Source organism: Pholcus phalangioides, unplaced genomic scaffold (genome assembly GCF_987345545.1).
Source record: "Pholcus phalangioides strain wild (caught in Gottingen) unplaced genomic scaffold, Ppha-v1.0 ptg000015l_1, whole genome shotgun sequence".
In the NCBI taxonomy this organism is placed as follows: Eukaryota; Metazoa; Arthropoda; class Arachnida; order Araneae; family Pholcidae; genus Pholcus; species Pholcus phalangioides.
In genome coordinates, this window is record NW_028301608.1 from 3260880 (window position 1) to 3282770 (window position 21891).

At 36.0% G+C, this 21891-nt stretch overlaps 1 protein-coding gene across 2 annotated transcripts in view; it reads right to left on the minus strand.

The window, feature by feature from the left end:
• Nucleotides 1-20269, minus strand: part of spg (dedicator of cytokinesis spg) — a 121915-nt gene extending 101646 nt beyond the window's left edge. For both annotated transcript variants that reach the window (XM_089242572.1, XM_089242571.1), the window contains exons 1-5: nucleotides 20101-20269; nucleotides 13796-13879; nucleotides 9414-9454; nucleotides 9222-9277; nucleotides 700-796 (exon numbers count right to left, since the gene is read on the minus strand). In XM_089242572.1, the coding sequence (XP_089098698.1) occupies nucleotides 700-796; nucleotides 9222-9277; nucleotides 9414-9454; nucleotides 13796-13879; nucleotides 20101-20137 (315 nt within the window). In that variant the 5' untranslated portion in view covers nucleotides 20138-20269. The remainder of the gene's footprint in view (nucleotides 1-699; nucleotides 797-9221; nucleotides 9278-9413; nucleotides 9455-13795; nucleotides 13880-20100) is intronic.
• Between the last annotated feature and the right edge of the window lie 1622 nt (nucleotides 20270-21891).

The following is a 21891-nucleotide window of genomic DNA, read 5'->3' on the forward strand; positions in this document are numbered from 1 at the left end:
ACTGCTGGAATAGATCCGACTCTCAACCGAGAGGCCCCCCTGGAGCTGATCGAAGCGATCCGGCTCTCAACCGAGAGACCTCCACTGATACTTACTGGGATACGCTACACCGAAGTGACTATCAACGCTGGATGTCCGATCGACATAGAAGATTGACTATTGATGACCATAAACCGGTGAGACCATATCTTTCTGTCAATGTCGAATAGAGGGTCCTATGTTGAATTAATCTACTGTTAAAATTGTCTAACTTATACATTCGAACCTAATAAATAATATTTTCATGAGAAAGTTTATTTGTAATAATTTTCTACTTGTCGTTTGCCACTACAATTACTGGATATTTTGAACTGGGCAAGCAACTCCCATAAGGGACGTTGTAAGATGACTAGATACCAAGTGAAGATAATTGCAAAGAAAAGCCACATGCCTCTGTGTGGAATCAAACCATCAACCTCACACTTTCTGGACGTGTGCACTATCATTAACCTACAGAGGACAGACATTTTCTTTCCTAAGAACACTGTTCCTTTGGGCGAACGGGACAGTGTGAGGTTGGTGGTGTGATTCCCCACAGAGGAATCTGACTATTTTTTCGGTATCCAGTCATCTGTACTTCGTAAATTTCATAAGTGTTTTTTGCAGCGCACTGTATGTATCATGCAGTGAAAACAACAATGTTTGAATAACAAATCTTACAACATATAGCCTCTTCCAAATGGTGTGCCATTCACGAAGAACACATGCGACTTCTCTAACAGTAGAGTCTTCAACTGGTGTGACAGTTTCATACAGCCTGGTCAAAAAAAGAATTAAAAAAAAAAAAATTGAAAAATTAAATTTAAAATTTGGTGACGATCGATCTAAAATAGAAGATTTGTATAGAGAACATACACATAGACAGAAAATCAATTTTATGTATACAGGTTTTCTCATTTTTAATAAAATTTTAATACAGTAAAACCTCGTTATAACAATACTCAATAGTGATAAACTCCTCTACAATATTTTTGCAAATATTGTTTGAAATTATCTATAGTATAATGTTAAACTCCTCTTGATACGATATTCCCTTTACTATGACAAACCCTTCTATAACAATATTTTGTATGATGTTTCAAAACTACAATGATGTTATTTATATTTTTCTCAAAATCACCTTTGATATACAGTAGACTTTCGACTATCAAGTCTCCCTACTATCCGGCATAGTTAAAAAAATTAATACATAATAATTCCTCCCCTCCATGATTCCAAGCTGCACAAAAACTGATTTTGGGGTGTGACTACGCAAAATGGACCATTAAAATCTCCTGCACTCTGCTAGCCACACCTCAAAACTGGTTTTTGCGCAAGTTAGAGTGTACCTGGGGGGATATTGTGTCATGGAAAAGGGCCAAAAGGGAGAAGCCCTCAGTCATGTGCATCTCTCTCAGACTCTTGAAAAACTAAAAACAAAGTTTTGACTTAGACTTGGGCTTTAGTTTTGACTCATCTTAGGCTTACTTTCTGACATTAGCATTATCGTTTATCAATGAAGAGTGAAATAAGTTTAAATAATTTTTGTAAGAATTAAACTTATGTTCATGTTTGTTTATTTTTAAAGTGTGTGGTATGAGTCATACTGTACAGTGGATATGATTTTGTTTCCTGCAATCGAGTAGACCATTGGTTCCCAACTGGGGGTACGTGAAAAGAAAATGGTAATGGCGGCAATCCATCTAAAAAAAGAACAAAATAATTAAAAACATTAAAACGAATTTTTTAAAAGTAGGTAGAGGTTTTTATTAATATTGTCAGTTGTAATATATTGGCCTTCCCTATCAATAAAATCAATAACAGAGGGGTTGTGTCCACTGGAAGAGTCTGTCTTCCCCCCTCCCGCCCCCAACCTATGATCGGCATTCGTGAACTCCTTCCTCTCGGCTCACGTTACTTCTGTGTTTTAGATTTGATTGTTGACACATGCGGGGCTGTGCATAAAAGCGAAGAATTAATTTGTGTTGTGTTTAACGTTTGTTGTGGGCGTTTGTATTGAGGCGTGTGTGTATTATTCCCACAATTTTCTCTACGTCAACTTTTCTACCAAGCACCTAATACTCAAGCGATTTGCGCTATGGATCAGTGGCTAAAAACTAGATCTGTGAGAGGCGGACTGAAACACTGAAATGAAATACTGTGCACCTGTAAACATGAAAACATATTTTGAATCTTCCAAAAGTGATTCTATCAAAGCTACCGAGATCTCCTACTACATTAGTTATCGTATTGCGAGATGAGGAAAAAATCACACTATTGGTGAAAATATGCTGTCAGATACATGTTTGAAGAGGGAAGTGCTCTCTTATAATGAGTTCAATATCTCTGTCAAATAATGTAATGTCTCGAAAAATACAGGACATGTCAGGCAATGTTGAGAGCACAATCATAAGTCATGTCAAAGGTGAATTTTTTCCTATCCAAGTCGACGAAAGTACAGACGTTTTGCGCAATATTCTGTGCTGCTTGTAATTGCTAAGTATTTGAAAGAGAACTCGAAATAAAGCTTTTTATTTGTCACCCATTGAAGGGGTCGTACGACTGTTTAAGACTTATTTGAAGAAATTGATCATTACCTCGTTGAAAAAGAATTCAATGGTCAAAATGCATTTGGCTCACAAGAGATGGAGGAAAATCCATGGAAGGTTGCTACTCAGGCCATCATGCACGCGTGGCAGAAGTCTCTCCCAAAACAAAATGGACTCACTGCTATATTCACAGACAGATCCCTGCATCGAAACCGTGGTCCCCAAATTTGCAAAACGTTCTTGATGAAGCGATCAAGGGTTTCAATTTTGTCAAGGTGAATCCTATCAACTACAGGTGTTTAAATTGTTATGGGCAGTGCCGTCTTAACGCACGGCCCGGGGGCACGGAGAAGAGGGGGGCTTCATAAAAATGAGATCCGGTTGAAATTTTCTAGAATGTACCTGGTAGAGCCTCAGAAAAACCACTTGGCCCAGGGGCCCATGATACTCTTAAGACGGCCCTGGTTGTGGGAAGATATGGACATCCTTCACAACGCTTTGCTTTTGTACACCGAAGTTAGGTGACTGTCCCGGGGTTAAGTCCTAATGTTGCTGTTCGAACTTCGGAATGAAGTAGCCCTTTTTTTAGGAAGTGTTTAAAACACTTCACGATTTCTTGTCACAAGCCAAGCTAAATTTAACAGTCAGCCACTTGGAAGGATTAAAATCCTCGTTTGAAAAATATTTTTCAGAGACGAAAATGGGTGATCGGTGGATATCTAATCCTTTCAAAGAAGACTATTTTCAACCGGCTTGATTGTCGATTCCAGAAAAAGATAAATCGCTGGAGCTCGAATCAGATACCACTCTGAACACCCTCTTCAATGACGGGATGGTGAACCTAGTGAGTTTTTGGGCTTGCCGCGATGACGAATATGTTGAACTTTCTAGAAAAGCCATAATATTTTTGTTGCTGTTTGTTAGCACTGAGCTTGTTGAACGGGCGTTTTCTTCTCGTATACTTACATAAAAAATAAATATAGAAGCAAATTGAATGCTCAGATTTGAGTTTGTATTTATTCTATTTTGAGCCTAATTTTTTAAAAAACTTAGTGATTCAATACAGTCCAAAACATCACATTAATTTTTTTCCCCCAAACTTAGTGTTAATTTGTTTGCTTACTTGGAAAATAAAAAAAGCTAAATAATGAAAAAATAGACCATTTAATTTAATATTCGACATGTACCTTTTTTTTTAAGTTTTCCGAAAACTGTAATGGGTGAATCAGATTGGGGGGGGGAGCCCGAAAGGTTGGGGGTACATGGAAAGGAACCGAGCCGGCTGGGGGTACGCGGACTGAAAAAGGTTGGGAACCACTGGAGTAGACAAAAGAATTTATTTTTTCGTATATTTTTTCGTGTAATATTTATTATTATTTATATTATATTATTAATTATATTTTTATTTATATATAAATAATATGAATATTTATTCGTGCGTGTGCGTATGTGTGCCATTTATTCTATAACAAATTTTTGAAACATACAGTTCTCTCTCAGTAAGTACATAACAAACATTTATTAAGTACTCGCCTGTACTTGGTCAGAAAATATGAATAACAGGGGATTTTGGTAAAACAATATTTTTGATATTATGGGTGGGAGAAGGAAGTAAGAATTTATAGAACTCCAGGCTATCCAGCTTTTCTGCTATCCTGTCCGCCATTCCACCACATTAGGTCAGATAGTCCAGAGTCTACTGTATTTTTGAATTCCTCATAAGTGTTTGTTTTTTTTAGGGCGTTTAATAACATCAGTATTTTGCACCATCTACCCTCCCAAAATGTGAATGAAGTTGCAGTGAAGCTACTTTCTGTATACTACCTCATGTCTATAAATTAAAGATAATTCAGAATCAGACGGAAATCGAAATCTAAAGTAAAAATTTCACCTGTAGAATTATCACACACATCTGCATGAATGATAGGCAAATTTCAGGAAGCCACCAGATGATGCCGATAGTACGTCACAATGACGAGAGTGTAAGAGGGGGTATATAAGGAATGGTGGCAAAGAAGTAAAATTGTTCACAAGAGTTCTGTAAGGCGCTCAGTGCCATAAGCGAATAGGTATGACACAGAGGACACATGTGGATGATTTTTTATGTGGTAGAATTATCGGCTGCCTGGAATGTGGGCGTACTCAGATGGAAGTATCGGAGGAACTTGAAATTGCCCAAAGTGTCATCTCTAGGCTTTGGCAACGATTCCAAGGTAACGGAAATGTCAGTAGACGTTACAGTACATGTCGCCCCCGAGTTACAATGCCAAATGAAGACCGGTATTTGGCAGTAACTGTCAAAAGAAGCAGACGGAGCACAGCATCCGACCTGTCTCGTCAGCTATCTGCAGCCACGGGTACCACAGTTTCAAGGCAAACCGTGTACAGACGTTTGGGAGATATTGGTCTATATGCTCGCAGGCCTGTCAGATGTGTTCCGCTCACGGCAACTCACTGTCAGCAGCGATTAGCCTGGAGTAGAGAACATGCAATGTGGACATCGTCACAGTGGGCTTGTGTGATGTTTCCTGACGAGTCCAGGTTTAGCTTGCAGTCTGATTCATGTCGGACTTTCATATGGAGAACGCCAGGTACCCATTACCACCAAGACAACATCATTGAACGACACCGTTACGGTGGTGCAGCATTGCTCGTTTGGGGTGGAATTATACTGGGTTCCAGAACAGATCTGCATGTTCAAACCGGAACCATGAAAGCCCAAATTTATCGAGACATCATTCTGGAACAACATTTAAGTTTGTTTAGGGGTGCCATGGGCGCAGAATTTGTGTTTATGGATGACAACGCCCGTCCTCACCGAGCAAACATCGCAAACGAATACCTTGAATCTGAGGATATAACCTGTATGGAATGGCCAGCATTCTCACCTGACTTGAATCCGATAGAGCATGTGTGGGACATGCTTGGCCAACGAGTTGCAGCCCGTCAACCACCTCCTACATGTGTACCGGAACTTCGGAGAGCATTGCTTGCTGAGTGGAGTGATCTTCACCAAGATCAGATCGATAATTTGATACTCAGCCTGCCTAGGCCTTGTACGGACTGTATTTCATCGCATGGGAGACATACAATGTATTAACCATCATTCCAACCATGTAATAGTACGTTTTTGTAAAGGAGATATTTTTTACAATTGCTCCAGGGACTAAAAATCATAGTTTTTATGAATGGTATCATACATACACCATCGTTTTTGTTCTTTATCTTTTGTTTAATAAATAGGCTTTATGAATAAGTAACGTTTGTTTTGTTTCTGAACCTTTATTTGCCGGAGCTGGCATTATCCTCAATTTATGGACATGAGTGTACATAAAAGTACTGTGTGGAAACCACTTTAGAGTGTGGAACTGAAATTTATTAATAAATTAATCAATTATAACTTTTTGTTGTGAATAAATGTGCTTATAAATGCATTTTATGGTGGTATCAACAACAGCATAAATTTGGTGCCGACTGATAAGCTCCCTCTCGATATAACAACCTTTCTTTACAATTTTTTTCTTGGTCCGCAGAGTATCTTTATATCGAGGTTTCACAGTAATGCTCTATCACAAGTATTTTATAGATTATTCACAACAGTGATTTTATTACTAGGTGTGCACAATCTTATGGTATGAAAATTTTGAAAAAAAAAGTGAGACCTTGCTACCATGATTTTTGATATGATGATAAATACATATACAGTAAAACCTCGTTAAGTCGTCACCCTAATAAGTCGTCACTCCGGTTAAGTCATCATTTTTCTTCAGACCCTTCCAGCTCTCATAGACAACAATGTTATTAAACCCTCGTTTACTCGTCGCTAATTTCGGTTAAGTCGTCACTGAAAACGTTTGAGAAAGAGGAACAGACTATTTTTATGGCTCATTTATCTCATTTCTACCTGGGCTTCTTCCGTTCTTCCGGGAGAAACTGCGAGATACCCCCGTTCTGGCGCAAAAAGCAACGTAAGCCCTTCACCGCCCTAGGGGGGGGGGGGCAGGGGATCTCCGGCAAAACCAAAATTTATTGATACGTCAAAGATTACATATAGTGCAAGGAAATAAAAAATTATGTAAATCGAAGAATCAAATTAATCAAGTTAAAGTCAAAGTGCAACGTGCACACGGGCAATAAATAATCATAGAAAGCATGGGCTCTACTAATTTAGAGCTTGAAATTTAAACAAAATATCTTCGTTGAAAAAAATTAGACATTCTTTCCCAAGTTGAGGTCTGCTGTTTACTTTTCCCTGCCCAGGGCCCCTCCACCAAGTCAAAAGTGTTCGAGATTACTTTGTAGTTGCATCATGAACTACTGATGAAGAATTCAAACACTAAAATTAAATTTGATGCATATCTAAAATTAATGTACAATAGAGAGTTCTATTATGAAGAAAAGCTAACTATTGTAGCAGTTGCTCTTTTAGACTAAATTAAAAATCACTCAAGTATAAATCAAAGTGTACAGTACATTTTACCACAATAATTTAAGTAATAAGAGATGAAAAAGATAAAAAATTGCTATTATATTATTTCTTTCGCAATCAATAAATTTTATTAATATTGTTATTTTGATTCATACTTTAATAAATTTCATATTACTTTAAATTTATATGATTTTCATAACATTGCACATTAAAACTGACAGAACCCCGCTTAAGTTGTCACTCCGCTTAAGCCGTCATAATTATTTGATAACTTGAGGTGACGACTTATCAAGGTTTTACTGTATATCATAAATATATAATACTGTATTTCAAATCTTCAGAATTGCCTTTACCAATTTCAGAGTGGCGGCTCGTGGTCAGATATTCTGGGCGGAGGGGGGGGGGAGGGGTACAGATTTTGAAATATTCGCTGCCATTTATTGGTGAAAGAATGTAGTCAAGTATTCAAGTATTTACAATTAGAAAAGTATTGCACTGCATTCAAAACTTTTATTTTTGTTTATCAAATTGTTTTTCACATTATCTGCATATTGGTGATGTACAAAAATAATGCTTTATCAACGTAACATTAATGAAAATAATTTGCGCAGTGAGCCTAATCAATATTTTAACACCGTTGAAAATCATTCAAGTTCAGCTGTTGACATCGGCAATGGTTTTTTGCAAATTGTGAAAATTCATATTCTTCTTTCAATATTACATGCTAATTTAAAAGGTGTAGTATAGTTTAATGATAAAGTTATAAATATATATTATTTTTTAAGCTCAAATACATTCAAACTTAAAAGATACAAAGAATACAATACAAATACAACGGCACAACAGGCAAAATGCCCAACGAGGTGGCTGATAAAATAAATAAATTAAAAAAAAAAAAAAATTAGATTTAAAAGGTTTAATATAGATGGCAGCATTATTATCCCCAGCCCGTTTTTTAGAGTGGCCAAAAATGAGCGTAATAACCTGTGATAACTATCCCCTTTCTCCCTTCTCTTATGTTTCTGAGTGATAAGGGTATCTCATATCAGCGCAGGACGGGAAGCGCCTGAAGAGGAAAGAATAATACAGAACTCCCTCCATGAAAGGCTCCGCCGAACCTTGAACGTATGACCCACACTTTATGGAACACTTTTTTTAATCAGTGCCTTCCGAAAATATTTCTTTTCTAATTTTTCAAATTCTTTTGCAAAATGAAGAAATTCAATGGTAGTAAGTTGGTATCAATTCCATTTGAAGAATTAAATTAATGACTTGAAATTTTCAATTAATGAAGATGTTACTGTTGTTGCTCTTTGTGTAAAGCACAAAAATGTAGTGCAAACTCTTTCACATGGAAAAACACCTAACTGAATTTTATTAACTGATTAAATATAGTTTTGCACTGCCAAAAAATGCTCAAGAGTGCATTTTTGTAATGACAATAATGGTAATTTAGAAGAGAGATCAACAGCACCATGAATTCGGTGGTGCATGATGATGATGCTATATTTTTCCATATAATAATATTTTTACTCAGAAAAAACACCAACAAAAAAGCCAAATACAAGTTGAATACAAAATTCCTTATGCATTTCGACACACCATAGGTGTCATCTTCAGAGGGGAAAAAATATCAGGCTGATGGATTGATTACCAAAACTTAACTCTTGGTTGCTCAGTGGAAAGAAAAAATATGTGTCTGTCCAAGTCAAATGTCGTGACCAGAATGAAGCTGAGCGCCTGCATGTAAGTTTTCTGTAATGTCCTGATTGGCTGTTCGCAAGCAACCAATCAATGCAAGTGGGATTCTCGGTCAGCATATTATTTTTTATCCTGTGAAGATGACACCCAGTGTATCAAAATACACAAAGAGTTTTGTATTTTCCATGTGTTTGCTTTTTTGGTTGGTGATTTTTCTGAGTATTATTAGGCAAACTTTACCTGCTATTCCAAACAATATTTTTCTTTTTCCCGCAACATATTGTTGTATCTAGATTCAAAATTTGACTATTATTTGAGGGGGAATGAGACAATTTGAACAACAGTGAAAGTTTTTTGTTCACTTGTTCCAACAGTGAACTTTTGTTCTGTTGGAACAAGAATATGAATTGAAGTTCACTACGTTAGCTACTCAGTAACAAAGTCATTCAGTCTAATTTAAAAGATAAAAAATATGAAACACAGAAATTTATGTATACATAAGTGCAAATAAGATTGACACATACCCTTCATTGTCAATGTGGAAAGCTTTTAGGTGTATGTATGAAACTGGAAATATGCCCTAAAATTTAAAACAAAATGGATATTATCGAATTGGTTTTCAACATGATCCCCAATTTGTTTATGAGAAAATTTACCATTTTAAACATGCATGTAAAAAAACTTTAATGGCATGAAATATTAATAAAATCACTTACTTTCAATGATTTATTTCTGGTGGAGAAACCTCTGAACCACCCTACAAATATGGACAAAAATATCAAATGAATTAAACATACAATAATTATAACAAATGAAAAAAGTTAAAAAAAGCAAAAATAAAAACTTTTATTCATAACATATCTATTTTCATTCATTTCCCCTCATTCACATGCTGGCAAACCCTTCAGGGAACTAAAATTCCTTCCAGTGGGTCAATATGAATCAATCTAAGAGTTAATTTGATTAATACAAATACAATGCTATAACAGGCAAAATGCCCAACGAGGTGGCTGAGACATAACAGCCTTGTTAATGTACTGATTAATATGCAATAAAATCATACTGTCAGCAGGCCCATAGCCAGAAATTTTGTTCAGAGGGAAACCAAAGAGATAGAACAATAGATTTGGTTATCTTTTTCCCTTTTTGGTCATTTTCTCACATTTGGGGGACCAGATCCCCTCCCCTCCCCCAAGTCCCCTTCCTATGGCCTTAACTGTAGGATTCGCTTATAACGATCCCAGATATTAAAGACTTTTACATATACAAAAGTTATTCTGTGTCCTGTGAATTTTGTATTGCTTATCTATGCTATTTTGTATTGCTTATCTATGCTATTTTGTATTGCTTATCTATGCTATTTTGTATTGCTTATCTATGCTATTTTGTATTGCTTATCTATGCTATTTTGTATTGCTTATCTATGCTATTTTGTATTGCTTATCTATGCTATTTTGATTGCTTATAATGAACACAAATTTCAGCAAAGTATGCCTGTAACAATTTTCATAAAATTTTCAAACATGGAATCTCATCACAAGTTTATTTTTGTAATCTTACCTAAATCTGTAAATTAACTTTTTTTTACAACACGCATCTTTTCTAGAAAACATTGTAGTAGAGCTTTTTTGGACACTGTAAAATCCTGTTTTGCTTTTTTTTTTTTCTATTTTTCTCAGTTATATAATTCTTTTGTTTGCAGAAAACCTCATTAGTAAAAATGGATTGAGGTTATTTATTCCCAAGAAGCTAATCGCCAAACTATCATCAGCGCACATTTGATATTCTTGAACTAGATTTGGACATTGGTTCTGATGGTTTCATTGTTTGCAAACTAATTTTGAGAATGTCAAAGTGCAAAACGCTAGGTACTCATTACTTAAAAAATTGTAGTTATACAGTTGGTTAAAAGTCAAAAATAGAAATAGAAAAAAAATGAAGTGTCAAAAAAAATTCAGGAATACTCATTAGTATCATTATTTATAAGTTCATTATTTTCTCTTTAAATGATTCAAAAAAAATCAGATGAAAAATTTGTCTCATTTCCAGTTCTTACTAAAAGAAAAGACTAAGCAAGACTTGCCAAATAAAAATGTGAAATGTTTATTTGGCAAAAATGATTTAAACGTTCAAAGTTCACAAAAATATCAAGATTAAAAACAATGATTGACACATATTTTTTATGTATCCAATTACGTGAGATTTTAATTACATTTTTAATCTTTATTGAAATATGTTGTTTTAATCTATTCTTTTTAAGAATGCTGAGATTACTGAAAAGTGCATATCATGCATATAAAATGTTTTATTCTACTTAAATGCATCATTTTTCAACATGGTACAGATATAACAAATAGTTTTGCTGTTTTTTCCCCATTTCATTACACAAGTGGGTCTGACTGTATATTTAAACTTAACAAAGAAAACACACACACACACACATATATATATATATATATACACTGCTGGCCACCGTAAATGCAACACCCTGAAGGAAGCATGCAAATAATATGAAATTTACAACATGCATTAGCGGAGGTGAGATATGCAAATGATTAGAATTTCAGCGCAGACGCACATCACGCGCGCCTGTGGCGCCACTTCAAAGCGCTATTTAAGGCTTGAAGATTTCGACGATTTGAAGTACGGCAATTGTGTTTTTCTTGTGGTTTTTTCAAAAAAAACGATCAATTATGCCTCGTAGAAAACAGCGATCATCTTTTGATCAAGTATCCGAGTTCGACAGAGGAAGGATAGTGGCCTACCGAGATTGTGGATTATCTTTCAGGGAAATCGATAGTGGTGTTGGACGAAACCAAACAACTGTAATGCGGATATGTGATCGTTGGATGCAGGAGGGTACGACGGACCGACGTGTTCGATCGCATCCACCTCAGTGCACCACTTCACGTGATGACAGGCGTATTGTGCGTATGGCAGTGACGGATCGCTCAGCCACATCACGAACCATAGCACAGCACATTCAGTCTGTACCGCATCATCCAGTGTCTGCGTACCATTCGACGCCGTTTACAGCAGAGTGGTCTGTCCGCAAGACATCCATTGCTTCGTCTACCCTTGACGCAGAACCACAGACGTCTCCGCCGCAAATGGTGCGATGAAAGAAGGATGTGGACGGCACAATGGAATGAAATTGTCTTTACTGACGAGTCACGCTTCTGTCTGCAACACCACGATGGTCGGATTCGAGTCTGGAGACACAGTGGAGAGAGGATGCTGAACAGCTGCGTTATGCACCGCCACACTGGTCCTGCACCGGGTATTATGGTATGGGGCGGTATTGGATATCACTCTCGCACTCCTCTAGTACGCATTGCCGGTACTTTAAAAAGCCAGCGCTACATCTCCGAGGTGTTGGAGCCAGTTGTCCTTCCTTACCTTCAGGGCTTGCCCACAGCCATATTTCAACAGGATAATGCGCGACCACACGTGGCACGCATTGTCCAAAGGTTCTTCGTCAATCGCCAGATTGAATTGCTTCCCTGGCCAGCTCACTCTCCGGATCTTTCGCCAATAGAAAACATGTGGTCCATGGTTGCTCAACGATTGACCCAGATTACATCCCCAGCTGCCACACCAGATCAACTTTGGCAACGCGTGGAAGCTGCTTGGTCTGCTGTACCCCAAGAACACATCCAAAGTCTCTTTGAATCAATGCCGAGGCGTGTGGCAGCGGTGATCTCCAACAATGGCGGCTACTCTGGCTACTGATTTTGGCGGGAACCACACTTCACAGAAGTCTATAAATTTAATCATTTGATGCTTGGTCAACATGTTATCTACAAAATAAATATTGTTGCGATATCTCTTGTCTTTCTTGGTGTTGCAATTTGGGTGGCCAGCAGTGTATATATATATATATATATATATATAAATGCAAACCTATAAAATTATATTGTTGACATACAGAGAATTCATGTACAATCATATTTTCATATGCATTGTTCATTCTATAAACAGGTATGGTTGTATTTTTGAAATTTTTAAAATGAATTGCTGTAGTTGTGGTGTTTTTATGATCTATTATTGTTGTAATATGGATTCCCCAGACTAGTGTTTATTGAGGATGTAAACATATAGTGATTGGATCTTATTTTAGTATTTATAAGATTAATTTCATGATATAGATTCATTATTTTTGGGGCAATATATGTTATTTCATTATTTTTAGGCATCAAGTAGATATGTAGCTCTTTTATTCTCTGTCTAGAAGTTTTTCTTTACAGCTCTGGAAGAGATCTCTGCAATAAGTTCTGTAGCAAAGTTTAGGGGGTCATGTCTCATGTCCTCTATTATATAGCATTTCCCAGATGATGAAAATTTCATCTCGGCTACTAGAATTCTTATTCTTTATAGCATTCACCACTCTGATCTATGCAGCTACAGCTATTCCCTCTATGAATTTATGGAACTGTGCAATTTTCATAGCCATGTCAATAAAAGTTTCCATGAAACCACAACTTTTCTCCTCTATTGCCTGTTTAGCAAAAATTAATTATACATGATAGTACAATACAAATACAATACAAATACAACGCCACAACAGGCAAATTGCCCAACGAGGTGGCTGACTTAAGAAATCAGACAATCAGACAATCAGACAATCAGAACTGGATAGGATATTCATCTTGTTTTTCCCCTTCCCTTCAGAAGGACTTGACATTTATTTTTTTCCCCAGCTGTAATTCATAAAAGTGGGTAATTTGGCTGCCGACCAGAAGTAAAATTAGTAGTAGAATTAAGTTACTTTTAGCCCAATGTCTATGGATCTATGGAACCCATTGCTCATTTTGAGAAAAACTGGATCGAATTGAAGGTTGGCCATAAAACAGAACTGGATGCCTATGGAGATTTTCTCGTATGGTTTGCTTGGACTATTCACACTTGTAACTCCTTGTGCCACTGCGCATTATATTAAAGGAAAAATTGTTTGTTTTCAGAATAAACTCTTAAATTTGGAACTCTAAAAATAAAGACTGAATCGACCAAAGAGAGAGAAAACTATAATTTTGTTTTAAAAAAATACTGTTACAAATTTTCAAGATAAAAATTCATAAGAAATACACTGAAAATATACCTCCACATTCTTCGAGGATTTGTACTGTCTCCCCGATCTCAAGGGCAAGTCCATACCTGGTGTTTCCATCATAATTGTATACACCTACAAATAAAAATATATTTCATAAGCAGCAGTGACTTTCATTTGTATTTCCAAATATCTAATTATCAAAGACTGGTATACAATATGGGATCCTATGTATTGGATTAGTAAAAAAAGTGATGGACAAATAAGTTTGGAAGACTGCTTTATAAAAACAAAACACTTTTTCTAAGTAATTGCTAGTATTTCTTTGCAGAAATAAATAATCCCAGTCAATGCTCATTTTCATAAACCTGTACAGACCTGATAGTTAGTTCATAAAATCAAAAGTTTACAAATGAGAGAGATGAGGAAAAATGTGGGAAATAAAAAATACAAATACAAAGTCACAACAGGCGAAATGCTGACAGTCATTACCTTTATTGATGGCATGGCCATTGATGGTATTCAAAACCGTCAAAAGAAAAAAACACTGGTGGGTGATTCTGACAAAATTGGCCTAAATTGTGTCCCCAGCAATTTACATTGAATATACTGGGTGGGCAAAAAGTCAGTAGAAAATTTAAAAATGCATAAAAACCGGAAAATAAGAAATAAAAAAGGGTTTGCAGGGTTAGCATTGCTAGGTCACATGAATTTTTTTAAGACGGGAAAAAACAGCCAATAGGTGGCGCTGGTACGAGCGACTTCGGTGGAAATATGCAAATGAGATGGTTATAAGAACTTGCGAAGGTTTTAACAACTGGCTGTTGTGAAGATATATTTTGGAAAGAGAGAAAATTCAACTGCCCCTGCGAAACTCAAAAAAAGAGGTGAATGTTTTTATTAAATGTCCTTCTCCTCGCTATTTTTTGTGAAAGAAATACATAATTGAAAATTATTTTCATTTTACCACATGTTTCAGTTCAGAGACATCTAATATTTCTGGAAAGCACGTTTTCAACATGCTTAGTTTTTTAATCAACATTGCAAAACATATAAAAATGTCTTTCTCCTGGCATTAGGTAACCAAAAGGAAGGTTTTATCCTAAGTTAGGGGCGGGAGGATGAAACTAAAAAAATTCAGATTTCCCAGGTTGCAACATCAAGCTGCTGTAATGTTTCATCTAAAGACTCGAGGGTGCATCTTGTGTTCTAACAAAAGAAAGGCAAATTAAAAATCTGTTGTCCCCCCCCCCATAAACTTTACAAAAAAACAACAAACACAAATAAAAAAAGAAAGAAAAATACAATTGACAAAGAAGTTAGCCTATCTAGAGTATCAGTGCTTATCCAAGTTGAAAATGAGCTACAAAAATAGATGGAACATGCTGCAATTTTCAAGCATTAATAAATATCAATAAAATTGCTGAAAAAGGCAGAATGCCTCATCGGATTTGTATATCCCTTAACATGGTTAAATTTAATTTTTTTCATCACAAATGTTTAGCAAACTTTACTGCAGACTATATTTATTGGCAGGTGAAGAGGTGTCCCTAAGAATTTTTTTGGATTTTATATGGTTGACATTTCTTTTCATAACTTTTTTTTCATTTTTTGTCCAATCTCATGTGAATGATCCCGGTGAAGAATTTGAAAATAAACTGAAAATGATTTTGAGTGAAATATAAAAAATATTGTTTTAGCAGTTTCAAATATCCTAAAAAAATATCGGCATAGAGGGATTTATCATAGTAAAGGATATTGTTGTATCAAGAGGGGTTTAACATCACAATATAGGCAATTCCAAACAAGATTTTAATAAACATTATTGTATAGAAGAATCTGTCATTATATAGAGCATCGGTTCCTAAACTTTTTCCATCCATAATCCCCCCCCTTTTTCAGAACGTTTTTTTATTGGCCCCCCCCCAGGGGGTGATATTGCTACGATACTCTATATCAGTGTTTCCCAAAGTTTCACTGAATTTAAAAAAAAAGAAAAATCAAGCCATATTTATTAGGCCTAGCCTATATGTGTCTGTGTGTGTATAGTGCAGTGACCACCACACTCAGTCTTGTCAATGATAGTTTTGTTATAGGCCTACAGTGCTTCATTCAGTTTTTTAAGCCTTTTAATCAAGGTTGGGTTTTTGACATGACAAGCATCAAAAACCGGTTTAAACTGTCAAAAAACTAATAAATATATTAAATTTTTTTTTGTCAAGTAGATATATGTTGGACCATAAACATTATTTTTTGTTATTCATTTTAATTATCAAGAACAAAATGTTAATTTTGTATTCAAATTTTTTGCTCTAAGATATATTATGAGTAAGAATAAATGAGTGAAATTATTTATGTATTGCTCCTATAGGATGCTAGGCAGTAATTTAATTTTGCTACAGTATAAAATCTTGTCCAAAGTTTGAAAATACTCTCTTGATTACAAGGGAGATGGCAAGAGTTTCTAGCCAAAGTATTGCCAGTTTTGCAAGCTGAGATGCAGCAAAGACTCTGCTGCGAGTCAAAAAAGGTTGAGAGCCGTTGCACCACATCATAGTAATAGACATTGTCAGGGCTACAACTAGATGCTTGGTCAACCGGGACAAGCACACATTTTAACCCCCTCCTTGTAATATTGAAGGAAAGGTTAAAGGGTAAAATTTGCACCCTCTCTAGGTCGGACCCAGAACACCAGACCCAGGTAATTTTCAATTATCAGTGGTGTTTCCCCTGGAATGAGCTGTACTGGAATGAGATTGGAATTAAAAACTAAAGTATTGCGATGTTGATCAAGAAATATTAGTAATAAATCAATGAAATCAATACACATTTAGCTGTACAAGTGAATACAGTAAAACACCTATGTAAAGATATTCAATAGACTGGAGAAATATATTGTTATACAGGAGTTACAGTTATGGATGGAACATAGGCCTATTAATGTTGTGAAAAGTGCACTCAGATCAATGAGTAATATCGTTGTACAGGGTGAACATAACCTGTTCTGCCAAACAAAAGGGGTTGATTAGACGAGCCCAAGTGGAAAATGAAATCCCTTTCCTGTCTTATCTCAAACTGTTTTCAAGTTATGTTGTGAAGTTTCTGAAACACCTACACTAGTGATTCCGAACGTGGAATGTTCCAGGAGGGCGGTAGAAGCTATGGGTATAACATAGGATCCTATGGGTTAGATTGCGTGTGTGTGTGTGTGTGTGTGGGGGGGGGGAAATAAAATTTCTGCAGAAGGGGGGGGGGGCGATGGGGCAAAAAAGGTTGGGAAACTGTGACCTACACAAAAACTAATCACATATTTGGAAAAAGCAGAAAAAATCCAATGTTCAAAATCAAATTGCCACCAAAAATTTCAATCGCAGATTCCGCAAACACCCTTTTAGCTACAACCAATTAAATTTACCAAAAAACTTGTCCACCGTACCAGCTTTCAGAGGAGCTTATAATAAACTATATCGGTAATCTACTTCAGGAAAAATTTAGTCTTTTGATTTCACAAATGCAGATTTCCCATTACTGAAACCTGCATTTGTCAAAAATCGAATTGTTGCCAATTCGATTTTCCACTTCATCGATCTCTCAACGCTTTTAGCTTGCTATTAAATACAGATATCTTGTAGACAGAAATAATGTAACCTTATACGGTTTTTTGACAAAATTAAATTGTCGTCGAAATCTGTAATTGCCAATTACAAATTTTCACGTAATACAGTATCTAATTCCACAAATGCCGAGATTCAGTGATGAATTCTCCTGAATCGGAACACCAATATCAGTTATTGTAGACTCTTTTGAAACCTGGTGTGATGGACCAATTTTTTGAAAATTTGACCAATTATAGCTACAAGGATGTTTGCTCACTTGGCAATTAAAATTTTTGGCGACAATTCAATTTTGAACTTTTAGAATCTTTTAGCACTTGTAGCTCACCATCGAATCCAGATATTTCGATGGAATTGGTGTAACATTATAGTATTTTTTCTGCTCTATCCAAATATGTGCTTAGTTTCAGTATATGAAATTTAAAAAATTAGGGTTTTTCAGACATGACAACTTTCATTTCCATAATCGATTTATCCATCATAACTCAAAAACGGTTTGTGATAGGTCAGGGTTGGTAGGGCAATTCATCTTCCACTTGGGTCTGTCTATCGCCCCTTTTCATTTGGCAGAACAGGTCACAGCCACCATATATACTATATTATAAAAAGTGCATCCAGACTAGAGAGTAATATTGTTATATAGGCAACTATTGTTGCAAAGGGTATCTTGTATAGAATTTCCACTGCATATGCATTTTGTTTCCTTGTTCTGTTGAACACAAATTAAACTATTCAATATGAATTTGATATAATTGGATTCAAATGTCAAAAATGTATGAATGATTATGTACATTGAAAAAAAATTAAGCTTACCTTTCCTTTTTCTCAATTTTATCGATAATTCGATGAGGGTATCAATGGGATTGTCAAAAAAATCACATATGACGTAAAACTAATGGGGGTAGTCAGGAATCAAAGCAATAGAAAGAGGCTCCAGATAAATTAGAATATTATTGCAGCATGATTTTTAGCATTGAAAAGTATATGGGTCACTCATTTTGGTTCAAACAACCAACGTTTCACCACATGTTGAATGGTATTACTATCCTGGATGCAACTAGGGTCACCGTTTTTAGAATTCTCACTGATGAGTGGCTTAAATTTTCTGAACATTGCTCAGCATTGTCAAAAAAATATAGAACGCTCGGCTTCATTCTTAAAACGGTCTCTTTCCATTCTCCTAAAGTCATTCTTCTGCTTTTTAGAGACTTAGTTTATCTTGCACTGGAATATGCCATAATGTTTTGGAAACCGTATCTACAGAGGGACATAGACACTTAGTTGAGAGGGTGCAGAGAAGAGCTACGCATGCTGAGGTTGGTACACAAGGCTTCAGCTATGAAGAGGGACTTGATTTCTTGCATATGTTTACATTGGAGAAATATAGGTGTCGGAGGGATATGATCGAGTGTTTAAAATTTTTAACGGGATGGATAAAATGAACTGAGTTATCATACATCATATATACAATCATACATCATTGTTAATACTTAACGTTATTAATACATGTTGCTGAACATGCCTTCTTCTAGGATCATGACATCCACTTTCAAGACACCGATATCCTCTCTTGAAAACACATTTTTTTTTTTTTTTTAATTGAACAAACAGCACAATTGACAAAACAGACAAAAAAAAAAAAATTAAAACAAACACTTTTCGACCCATAGGGATATAAGAAACCTTCCATGGGTCGTATTGATACTACTACTACTAACTGAACTCTACTCTTAACTGAACTGCTGCTAAACTATAGAGTTTGTTAAACAACAAAATAATCTCAACAGCAAGGAAGAAAAGATGCAATTGAGCAAGACATAGAACCCGACAATGCAAAAAAAACCAAGATCAAGACAGTTAGGAAATCAACTCTTCTGAATTCCCATTAAAATTTGAATACTCCGTTCCCTACCCACCCAATCAGAAGCTGCCACGTCCCACCAATACAGACACGTAACTTGCTTGAAGTCACAAGGACAAGGTTTGACCCCTCCAGAGTAACTCATCCAAGGAGTTTGTTTCATCTCTTCGCTCGTCAAAAACTGCACTGAAAATGTCCACCACAGTAGTGGACGAAAAGTCTGCTTTAAAGAAGCCTGGAACACAGCATAACAGATCAAAAGGTATGAACTTCATTATTAATACACTATCAATCAACTGTATCAATGCGGGGACACCAGTATCGTTTAGTAAGCGACAATTCCAGATTGTGGTGTTGCAAGGAGTTTTTGCCGAATAGAGTTGTCAATAATGAAAAGTCTACCTCCGGAGGTTATGAATCATTTGAAAAGAAAGTACACGGTGGGATAAATCAAGCTATCTATACTTGATAAGACAACCATAATCTTTATTTATAATTATTCTATTTGATGATATACGCTGTTATAGTGGGTTGTGCTATATTTTGGTTATAATTGACATCCATATTTTTCATGGGCATAATTTTTTCAGCTACCTCTTTGGGTAATTTGCCCTGTTGTGGCTTTTGTGTTTATTGCATACTCAAGAGATCTATTTTCATCCATATTTTCTCCCAAAGCCGAGTAAAATTGACGTTTACCAATGTTAATGATGCGGTAGCCGGTGGACGTTTTTTAAGCTTATACCCCCCATCATTATTAACATTATGTGATGGTTTTTAATTTTCAATGGGATGTGAATTTCTAGGTGGATTCTTGGTATTTATTGTACATCGAGAATAAATTGAAATGAAATGAGATGCGCCGATTCTCCAATACTTACAAACACCCAATTTCTTATTTTTGGTTGGAGTCCACATATTTCTCGGCCCTTTAAATTATTCGTCTCATAAACAAACACCCCTTTAACAAACACGCCATTTTGCATGCCCCGCACGCACACACTCACTCACTCACACACAATCGGCATAGATATTGCAGCCCCTTTTTTTCGTTAATTTTTGTTTTACGCTCTTACGTACAGATGGCGCTTTGATGACTTGTAAAACGCCTCCTATCGGAGATGACATACATATTTTCAAATCCCATGTGGGAATTTCCCGCTTGTTCGCCCCCCCCCCCCACACAGGCCTAACTACTACGTTTGTAGATGATCTTGGCACAACGGTTCAAAAAAACTAAAAACAACATGCTTGGAAAACACTTATTTTAGCAAAAGATTAGAATGCGACAAAGATTACTTAAATTCAGAGAAATTAGCGTTGCCATATTTCATAAATTAAAATACGGAACGTATTTTTCGGGGTTAACTGTTTTCTTTATTTTTAGATGGCACCACAAACAACATGCATGAATAGGGTCACCGGACGTCCTCCTTTTTGATGTCATTTCATACGTTCTGCTACGTTTTAGAAAATTTGCCCTTTTGTCCTTCTTTTCAGATTTTCAGAATTTCTCTTTTTTTCCGCGGGGAAATTTTTTCTTTCACTCCTAGACCTTTCTCTATTATTTTTTTCTCACACAATTTTACACGTTTTGAACACGTCGGAATTCCCAGAATAAATCAAACAACACTCAATGGTGGATCACTATGACAAAATTGCCGCGGTCAAAAAAGCAGCGCTCCCGAAAGAAAAATTTTCTGAGGTAGAGAAAGAAATTTTCTCGCCCTGCTTTAGGCAAAGCAATAAAATTGACCCGCCTTTGGGAAAAAATTCATTAAAAGCGGGAGGTGCGATGGATAGGTGTTTGTTTTTTCTTTTTTTTTGGTGTCTCTGTTTTGGGAAAAATGATCAGGGTGGCAGTTTTTCTTTTAGTATTGTGGCACCATCTGTTGAGAAATTAGGAAAGGTGATATTACTTATAGTCCGTTTCAGGTTAACTTTGCAGTGAAGTTGAAGCTACGAGGGAACCGCATCACTCGTTGCTATGGGAACGAAAGCCTCTTAACCAATGTATCATTGCGCGGCCTCTGTAAGGTATGGCTAGACTGACCATATTTCCTCGAGAGAAATACGAGACATTGGGATTCCAAATACGGGGAAATACGGGACATTGCCAATTATTGCCAAACATGACGCCAAAACCGAACAACGTCGCCAAATATTGTTGAAACAACGGAGAAATCACGATGGCGAGAAATGCAGCATTACTGCTAATTGCACAGTAGATTAAAATGAATTCCACGAAAAAAAATTTTCACTAAGACAAATGTGGGAGATTCATATACTCATTTATAGTTGTAGTTATCATAATATAATTTATAAGTTGAAAATAATTTCAATCTTTGCCTTCAATAAAGAATAAACATTCAAGTAAGCTTCGTGCAAAATACGGGAAAAACCGGGACACTTTTGCTAAAAAGGCGGGACAGCCAAGAAAACAAAATACCGGGACTGTCCCGGGGAATACGGGACGTATGGTCATCCCAGGTGTAGCCGATTCTCGCCAATTTCACTGAGAAAAATATTTTTTACGTGTAACGTAATTGCGCAGTTAAATTAGTAATAATTATATAATTAAAAGAAAACCCTTGCCGATACTTGCAGAAATTAAAGTGAGGTTTTTGAAATCATTTGTTTTTTGATTAGAAAGTGTTTTAAAAAAATAATTA